General features: G+C 43.1%; 1 protein-coding gene across 3 annotated transcripts in view; it reads left to right on the forward strand.

Annotated features, from left to right (window-relative positions):
- Positions 1-9209, forward strand: part of HGSNAT (heparan-alpha-glucosaminide N-acetyltransferase) — a 47570-nt gene that overhangs the window by 34490 nt on the left and 3871 nt on the right. For 2 of the 3 annotated variants that reach the window (XM_085004378.1, XM_085004379.1), the window contains exons 14-16: positions 647-733; positions 8155-8232; positions 9137-9207. In XM_085004378.1, coding sequence (XP_084860504.1) covers positions 647-733; positions 8155-8232; positions 9137-9207 — 236 coding nt within the window. The remainder of the gene's footprint in view (positions 1-646; positions 734-8154; positions 8233-9136; positions 9208-9209) is intronic. The other variant, XR_014832740.1, reaches the window with a different exon arrangement.

The following is a 9209-nucleotide window of genomic DNA, read 5'->3' on the forward strand; positions in this document are numbered from 1 at the left end:
CCCGCTGCACATGGAAGTTCCCAGGCTAGGGGTTGAATTGGAGCTGCAGCTGCCGGCCTATGCCTCAGCCACAGCAACACAGGGTCCAAGCTGCGTCTGCAACCTACACCACAGTTCACGGCAACGCTGCATCCTTAACCCACTGAGTGAGGCCAGGGATCGAACCCATGTCCTCATGGATACTCGTCAGGTTCATTATTGCAGAGCCATGATGGGAATTCCAATATGAATGTATTTTTGAATGTTATTTGCTTAAAAGAAGAAAGGAAGCTGTTGATGTTACAGTGGGGTTGACCACAAAGACTAAACCTAAAAATTAGACATGTTCTATCCTGGTTAGAGAGGCATCATTTGGGGGGTGCGGGGCCCAGCGCTATCTCCTGAGCCCCCGGAAGCTGAGGTGGCTGTGCTGGGCCAGGCTCACATCTCTGTTCCCTTCCTGAGTGTCACATGCCATACACGTTCTTGGCTGGAATCATTGTTAAAAAAAAAAAAAAAAGCATTCTGCCTGTAATTCCCACAAGTGGACAATGAATTTCTGCATCAAAAACAAACCTGTGGAGTCTGGGGGCACCTGTGTTTGTATTTTGCCTCCAAGTTGCTTGTGTGCTGCTGCAGCCAGGGCTGCCTTTTTGTTCTTGTTCAGGTGCTTTATCACACCAAGGTGGCCTACGACCCTGAAGGCATCCTGGGGACCATCAACTCCATCTTGATGGCATATTTAGGAGTTCAGGTATTTGTTTCCTTCAGATGCACTTTTCTGACAGTTAGGGATGACTGATTTATCACTAATTGCAAAACCATTTGATTAAAATAAGTAATTGGAAGCATATCTTCTGTGTATTTCAGGCCTGATAAATTGTGTTTATAATTTGCTGCATCCCATAGATCTTGTATGGTTGTGTTTGTGTTTTTATTTTTTTTTTTACTCAATGAATTTATTACATTTATAGTTGTACAATGATCTTCACAATCCAATTTTATAGGATTTCCAACCTACAACCCCTGGGCATCCCCCCACCCTCCCAAACTGTCTCCTTTGAAGACCATAAGTTTTTTTTGTTTTGCTTTGTTTGACTTTTAGTACCAGTTTATTAGGTGTCAGCCCTTTTTCTAGGTATTCCGGATTGGAGACCATAAGTTTTTATTTTTTTTAATTTTTTAAAATTTATTTATTTATTTATTTATTTTAAATTTTTTTATTTTCCCACTGTACAGCAAGGGGGTCAGGTTATCCTTACATGTATACATTACAATTACATTTTTTTCCCCCCACCCTTTGTTCTGTTGCAGCATGAGTATCTAAACAAATTTCTCAATGCTATTCAGCAGGATCTCCTTGTAAATCTATTCTAAGTTGTGTCTGATAAGCCCAAGCTCCTGATCCCTCCCACTCCCTCCCCCTCCCATCGGGCAACCACAAGTCTCTTCTCCAAGTCCATGATTTTCTTTTCTGAGGAGATGTTCATTTGTGCTGGATATTAGATTCCAGTTATAAGTGATATCATATGGTATTTGTCTTTGTCTTTCTGACTCATTTCACTCAGTATGAGAGTCTCTAGCTCCATCCATGTTGCTGCAAATGGCATGATGTCATTCTTTTTTATGGCTGAGTAGTATTCCATTGTGTATATATACCACATCTTCTGAATCCAATCATCTGTCGATGGACATTTGGGTTGTTTCCACGTCCTGGCTATTGTGAATAGTGCTGCAATGAACATGTGGGTGCACGTGTCTCTTTTAAGTAGAGTTTTGTCCGGATAGACGCCCAAGAGTGGGATTGCGGGGTCATATGGAAGTTCTATGTATAGATTTCTAAGGTATCTCCAAACTGTTCTCCATAGCAGCTGTACCAGTTTACATTCCCACCAACAGTGCAGGAGGGTTCCCTTTTCTCCACAGCTCCTCCAGCACTTGTTATTTGTGGATTTATTAATGATGGCCATTCTGACTGGTGTGAGGTGGTATCTCATGGTAGTTTTGATTTGCATTTCTCTTATAATCAGCGATGTTGAGCATTTTTTCATGTGTTTGTTGGCCATCTGTATATCTTCTTTGGAGAAATGTCTATTCAGGTCTTTTGCCCATTTTTCCATTGGTTGATTGGCTTTTTTGCTGTTGAGTTGTATAAATTGCTTATATATTCTAGAGATTAAGCCCTTGTCAGTTGCATCATTTGACACTATTTTCTCCCATTCTGTAAGTTGTCTTTTTGTTTTCTTTTTGGTTTCCTTTGCTGTGCAAAAGCTTTTCAGTTTGATGAGGTCCCATGGGTTTATTTTTGCTCTAATTTCTATTGCTTTGGGAGAATAACCTGAGAAAATATTCATGATGTTGATGTCAGAGAGTGTTTTGCCTCTGTTTTCTTCTAGGAGTTTGATGGTGTCCTGTCATGTATTTAAGTCTTTCAGCCATTTTGAGTTTACTTTTGTGCATGGTGTGAGGGTGTGTTCTAGTTCCATTGCTTTGCATGCAGCTGTCCAGGTTTCCCAGCAATGCTTGCTGAATAGACTTTCCCATTTTATGTTCTTGCCTCCCTTGTTAATTGACCATAGGTGTCAGGGTTTATTTCCAGATTCTCTATTCTGTTCCATTGGTCTGTCTGTCTGTTTTGATAGCAGTACCACACTGTTTTGATGACTGTGGCTTTGTAGTATTTCTTGAAGTCTGGGAGAGTTATGCCTCCTGCTTGGTTTTTGTTTCTCAGGATTGCTTTGGCGATTCTGGGTCTTTTGTGGTTCCATATAAATGTTTGGATTGTTTGTTCTAGTTCTGTGAACAATGTCATGGGTAATTTGATAGGGATTGCATTGAATCTGTAGATTGCTTTGGGTAGTATGGCCATTTTTACAATAATGATTTTCCCAATCCATTTGTTTACATCTTCTTTGATTTCTTTGATTAAAGTTTTATAGTTCTCGGCATATAGGTCCTTTACCTCCTTGGTCAGGTGTATTCCGAAGTATTTGATTTTGTGAGGTGCAATTTGGAGACCATAAGTTTTTAAAAGTCTGTAAGTCAATATCTGCAAAGAAGTTAATTCTGTCCTTTTTTCAGATTCCACATGGACGGTGAAAGCATTTGATGTTGGTGTCTCATTGTCTGGCTGGCTTCACTTAGCATGATAATGTCTAGGTCCATCCATGTTGCTGCAAATGCCATTATTTCGTTCCTTTTAATGGCTGAGTAGTATGGTTGTGTTTTAATTGCCATTTGCCTCAAGGCATTTTTAATTTCTTCTTTAATTTCATCAGTGCCCCGTTGTTGTTGTTTTTGTAGCATGCTCTTTAGTCTCCTAATTTTTCATGTATTTTCCTGTGGTTGATTTCTAGTTTCATGCTGTTGTGGTCAGAAAAGATGCTTGAAATAATTTTTATACTCTTAAATTTGTTGAGGCTTGTTTTGTGCCCTAGCAAGTGGTTAATCCTAGAGACTGTTTCATGTGCACTTGAAAAGAAGGTGTATTTTGCTTTTTTTGGATATAACGTCCTGATGATATCAAGTCTAATTGTTTTATGGTGTATTATTTAAGATCTCTGTTGCCTTATTGATTTTCTGTCTAGAAGATCTGTTCATTGATGTGAGTGGGGATGTTAAAGCCTCCTACTATTATTGTATTTCTATCAGTTTCTCCCTTTATGTGTGTTAGTATTTGTTTTATGTATTTGGGTGCTCCCATATTGGATGCATATATATTGACAAGTATAACATCCTCTCCATGTATTGATCCTTTTATCATTATATAGTGTCCTTCTTTATCTTTCTTTACAGCCTTTATTTTAAAGTCTCCTGTGTCTCATCTGAGTATTGCAACCCTTGTGTTCTTGTCATTTCCATTTGTGTGAAATATCTTTTCCCATCCCCTCATTTTCAATCTGTGTGTCCTTTGCCCTAAGGTGGGTCTCTTGTAGGTAGCATAGTGTAGGCTCTTGGTTTTTTGTTTTTTAATCCAGTCTGCTACTCTGTGTCTTTTGATTGTGTCATTTAGTCCATTGACATTTAAGATAATTATTGATAGATGTATATTGCCATTTTAAACTTTGTTTTCCTATTAATTTTATATTTCTTCTTTGTCCCTTTTTCCTTTTGCAGCTTGATGATTTTCTTTTGTATTATGCTTATGTTCTCTTCCTTTTGTTTTTTGTGAATCTATTGTATGTTTTTGGTTTGTGGTTACCTGTTTTTTAAGCATGTTAACCCCTTTTTATATCTACTTGCCTTAGTCATAAAGGCTCAAACCCATTCTAGGGAAAAAAAAAAGTTTTCTTTCCTTCCTCCCCTACATTAATGATTTGGATGTCCTCTTTTACATCTTCATCTTTTTGCTATTCACCATGGTTATCATCACTTTCACAGAAATTTTTCGATTTCTTAAAAAAAATCTTTGTAGGAGTTTCCATTGTGGTGCAGTGGAAATCCAACTAGGAACCATGAGGTTTCAGGTTTGATCCCTGGCGTTACTCAGTGGGTTAAGGATCCAGCATTGCCATGAACTGTGGTGTAGGTCACAGGCTCAGTTCAGATCTGGTGTTTCTGTGGCTGTGGCAAAGGCTGGCAGATGTAGCTCTGATTTGACCCCTAGCCTGGGAACCTCCATATGCCACAGGTACAGCCCTAAAAAGCAACAACAACAACAAATCTTTGTACTGGCTTATGTAAGTGATGGATTTTCCAATTGTGGTTTTCTCTTTCCTATAGATTCTTTCTTCTTTTCTATGTAGAGAAGACCTTTCAATATTTCCTGTAGGACAGGTTTAATATTGCAGTATTCTTTCAGTTTTTGCTTGTATGAGAAATTCTTTATCTCCCCTTCTACTCTAAATGATAATCTCGACAGGTAGAATATCCTAGGTTGCAGATTTTCCCCTTTCAGAACTTTGATTGTATCCTTCCATTTACTCCCTTCTGTCCTGTGACATTTCTGTGGAGAAATAAGTTGATAGCCTTATGGGGATGCCCTTGTAACTAACCCTTTGTTTTTCTCTTGATGCCTTTAGAATCCTCTCTTTAACTTTTGCCATTTTCATTATAGTATGTCTTGGTGTGGGTCTGTTTGGGTTCATCTTGTTGGGGATCCTCTGTGGCTCCTGTATCTGGATGTTTTCTTCTTTAGATTTGGAAGTTTTCAGCCATAATTTCTTTTTTGGCCACTCCACGGCATATGGAGTTCCTGGGCTAGGGGTCAGATTCAAGCTGTGGTTGTGACCCCTCCAACAGCTGTGGCAATGCCAGATTCTTAACCCACTGTGCTAGGCCAGGGATCAAACCTGAGTCCCAGTTCTCCACAGATGTCGCCGACCCTGTTGCACTATAGTGGGATCTCCAGCCATGATTTCTTTCTTTCTTTTTTTTTTTTTCCAGCCATATTTCTTCAAATACATTTTCAATCCCCCTTTCTCCTTCTTTCTTTCTGAGATGCCTATTATGCATAGCTTGGCATACTTTATATTATCCCATAGGTTTTTTATATTATTTTGACTTTTTTTTTCTTTTTCATTTGGCTTTCTGTCCACCATTCTGATTCAATGATTTCTATTATTCTATCTTCCAGATCACTTATCTGTTCTTCTGCATTATTCATTCTGCTATTCATCATCTTTAGCTCAGCTTTCATTTCGGCAAATGAATTTTGTAATTTATCTTGGCTCCTCATGATTTCTAGCTCCTTTTTTTTTTTTTTTTTTAACGGTAATCTGCATTTTTATCAATAGTCCTAATTCCTTCAGTATTTTTATCTCCTGTTTGGACTCAGTGTCTATCACACTGAAAGGTCTATTTCATTGTTTTTTCAGGGGAATTTTTTGATCTTTTAATTGGGAGTGGTTCCTATGTGTCTTCATTTAATTTATATTTTTCTTACTGTATGAGTTTAGGGGAAGCAGTTATTTACGCTGGTCCTGGAGGGCTATTTTTATGGGGAGTGTCCCTGTGTAGGTTTAATATTTTTGTTGCAAGAGCTGTTTTAATTTTTTTAATTTTTAAATTTTTTTGTCTTTTTGCCTTTCTAGGGCCACTCCTGTGGCATATGGAGGTTCCCAGGCTAGGGGTCTAATCAGAGCTGTAGCTGCTGGCCTACGCCAGAGCCACAGCAATGCAGGATCTGAGCCGTGTCTGCAACCTACACCACAGCTCTGGCAACGCTGACTCCTTAACCCACTGAGCAAGGCCAGGGATCGAACCCAAAACCTCATGGTTCCTAGTCGGATTCGTTAACCACTGAGCCACGACGGGAACTCTGCAAGAGCTGTTTTTAGTGTGGATGCCTGCCACTCCTTTCTTCAGTTTGTGCTGGCCATTATCACCTTGGTAGGAGGTGTGACTGGTGTGGTGACCAGAGCCTGCAGTGGATATGAGCAGGACCTCCTCTTTGCTCTGTGGTTTTCACTGCCCTGTCAGGGACCAGATCTGTTCCCTAGTTTTAGGGTAGAATTCCCCAGTTCCATTTCTGAGCTACATTTATGAGCTGGAGCATGAGGTAGGTGGGATTGGAGCACTCCCACCGGGAGAGGAGCCCCTGAGTATTCCTCTGCCCGAGCTGTTCACCTGTGGGTGTGCTCTGTTGTGCCATCTGTCTCCCACTATGCAGGCACACAAAGTACACTGTTGTTGGCACCACCCTTGGACCCACCCAACCATGGGAATGCCAGCAATCGGCCGTGGTGTTCCTTGCATTGTTTTCACAAGGCCACCAGCAAAGATCTCCTGAAGTCAGGTCCCAGGGCTGCAGTCGTTTGCACATCTGGACCCGCTGTGGGAGCCATAGAAGCAGCTCAGACCTTGGCCCAGCCCAGCCCCCATGTGCGTGTTGTGCATGTGAGCAACCCGGTGGCATCTGCCTCCGGAGCTGCGGAGGCAGGGGTTGGCCCAGGGAGAAAGAAGCTGTTATGCCCCCCCCCCCCCCCCCGCTTCAAGCGCCACTTAACAGTGGCACTTTGCCTCTATGACAAGTCTGGGCTTCTTCCGTAAACACTCCCAGTTACGACTGTACCACACTCCAGCCCTTCAGACTGTCTCTGTTCAGCCAACGCCAGTCCTCTCCCCCGTCTGTCCTCTACACCCCAAGTTCCAGCCTCCCTCTCCCCACTACCTCTGTACTAGCAGATGCTTCTATCAGGCTGGGGTGCGCAGGGCGGTGGCACAGGCCTTCCATGCTGGTCTCTGTCTCACCCGCCACAACTCAGCTGTTGAGCTCTCCTCTGAGCCTCTGAAGCGCCCTTTCAGTCCCGGCTGACCCCCCCAGCAGTGAGGGGGCTCCCCAGGGTACAGGAACCTCTCCTCTCCTTTAGCTCCCTCTCAGGGGTGCAGGTCCCGTCCTGTTTCCTCTTTTGTTTTCCTTCCGTCCTACCGCATTCCGTGGAGGTCTTTCCTGTCCTTTCAGGTGTTTGAGGTCTTCGGCTCGTGCGCAGGAGGTGTTCTGTATTCTGGGAGAACTGTTCCACCAGTAGATGCATTTTTGGATGCATTTGTGGGAGGAGGCGGGTCCCACGTGCTACTCCACCACCTTGATTGGAGCCCCGATAAATTATTATTGACACTTTCTTCAGCGTTTTCAGAAGCTAATTCCTACTTTGGGGGGATTTTTATGCCAAGCCCAGATTTTTCTGTTTTTAAAAATGTTTCCCGGCCTCCAGGTCCACCCTGCCCCTGTCCCCCTTCTGTGTCCCTGCCAGACGGGACTATCCAGCAGGCCAGCCTGAGCTGGTCCCTTGTTACGTGGGGGGAAAAAGTGACTTTCCTTGGCTCCCCTCCCCTAGGGGAGAAAGCTTGTGCCTTAAAGTAAAGTAAGACCTGCAGGCCCACCTCTCCCCACCCCAGCCCTTCTGAACTACCCGCAGCACCTCAGGGAGGCTGTGTTTCCCCCTGTATGACATGCTTCCGTGCTCGCTGTTCCATCCTGCCCAAGCGCTGGTCCTGCTTCGTGCCCATATCCTCAGCGGGTCAGCAGCTCCTCTGCACGCCTCCCCCACCTCCCTCCCGAGGGGTCCCTGTGCCTCTCGGCCTGCACTTAGCCACAGGCAGGGGCCTCCTTCACTCTCCTTGTGACCCCACTACCTGCAGCTGAGGCTGTCTGTTGAGTGGTTAGGATGGTGGATGAATCTGAAGAAGACCCCGTAAGCGGGTCTCTTGGTCACACTGTGTTCTCTTCTGCAGGCAGGGAAAATACTCTTGTATTACAAGGATCGGACCAAAGGCATCCTGATCAGATTCGCCGCCTGGGGGTGTTTTCTGGTGAGTGACCCATGTTTTTCACTGAAATTCCTTCTCTTCACACACATTTATTTCACACTGGGCAGCAGTGGGATAGAGCTGTCACGTCATGATTGTTACAGCCTTCCTCTGAGTAGCAGAGAGGAAAAAACTACAGCCCAATTCTCAGGAAAATGTTTTATAAATAAATCCACGCATGCACGAAGAAATGGAGCTGGGGTGTGGGTTTCTGGGACCTTTTCCAGAAGGACCAGGCCAATGATAACAGGTTCACAGGTAGCAAAAGATAAAGCTCTTCCTTCAACCCTCGACCTTGCAGGTGGGTTTCCTCCCAGGATTCATTCTCATTGATCTGTTTGTTTACCTTCAGCTCAGAGCAATGCTGGAGAGGTATTTTTTGGAGAATAGTTTTAGTTGTACAACATTTATTTATTTATTTTTTATTTATTTTTCTTTTTAGCTGCACTTGTGGCATATGGAGGTTCCCAGGCTAGGGGTCAAATCAGAGCTGTAGCCGGCCTACGCCACAGCCACAGCAACTCAGGATCCAAGCCGCGTCTGCGACCTACACCACAGCTCATGGCAACACCAGATCCTTAACCCACTGAGCAAGGCCAGGAATCAAACCCGCAACCTCATGGATACTATGTTGGATTCTTAACCTGCTGAGCCACACGGGGAACTCAGTTGTACAACTTTAAAATGTTTTTCCAGTTAAAAAAAAATGGCGAGCACGATTTTCAGTCCTCCCCAAGCAACTTAGTGGCTCATATTTTTCAGTTGTGAACCACAGTGGTTTCTTTTAAAAAAATTTTTTTATTGTCATTGATTTACAATGTCCTATCAATTTGTGCTGTTCAGCAAAGTGACTGCAATTGTTTCCTAAGATGATGTAAAAAACTTTAACACCTCTCTCCCCTCACAGGGGCTTATTTCTGTTGCTTTGACGAAAGCTTCTGAAAATGAAGGCTTTATTCCAGTGAACAAAAATCTCTGGT

The sequence above is a fragment of the Sus scrofa genome, chromosome 17 (genome assembly GCF_054392235.1).
Source record: "Sus scrofa isolate SSC_HxYL_T2T_F1_AM1 chromosome 17, Sscrofa_HxYL_maternal_Yorkshire_Landrace_v2.0, whole genome shotgun sequence".
Classification (NCBI taxonomy): Eukaryota; Metazoa; Chordata; class Mammalia; order Artiodactyla; family Suidae; genus Sus; species Sus scrofa.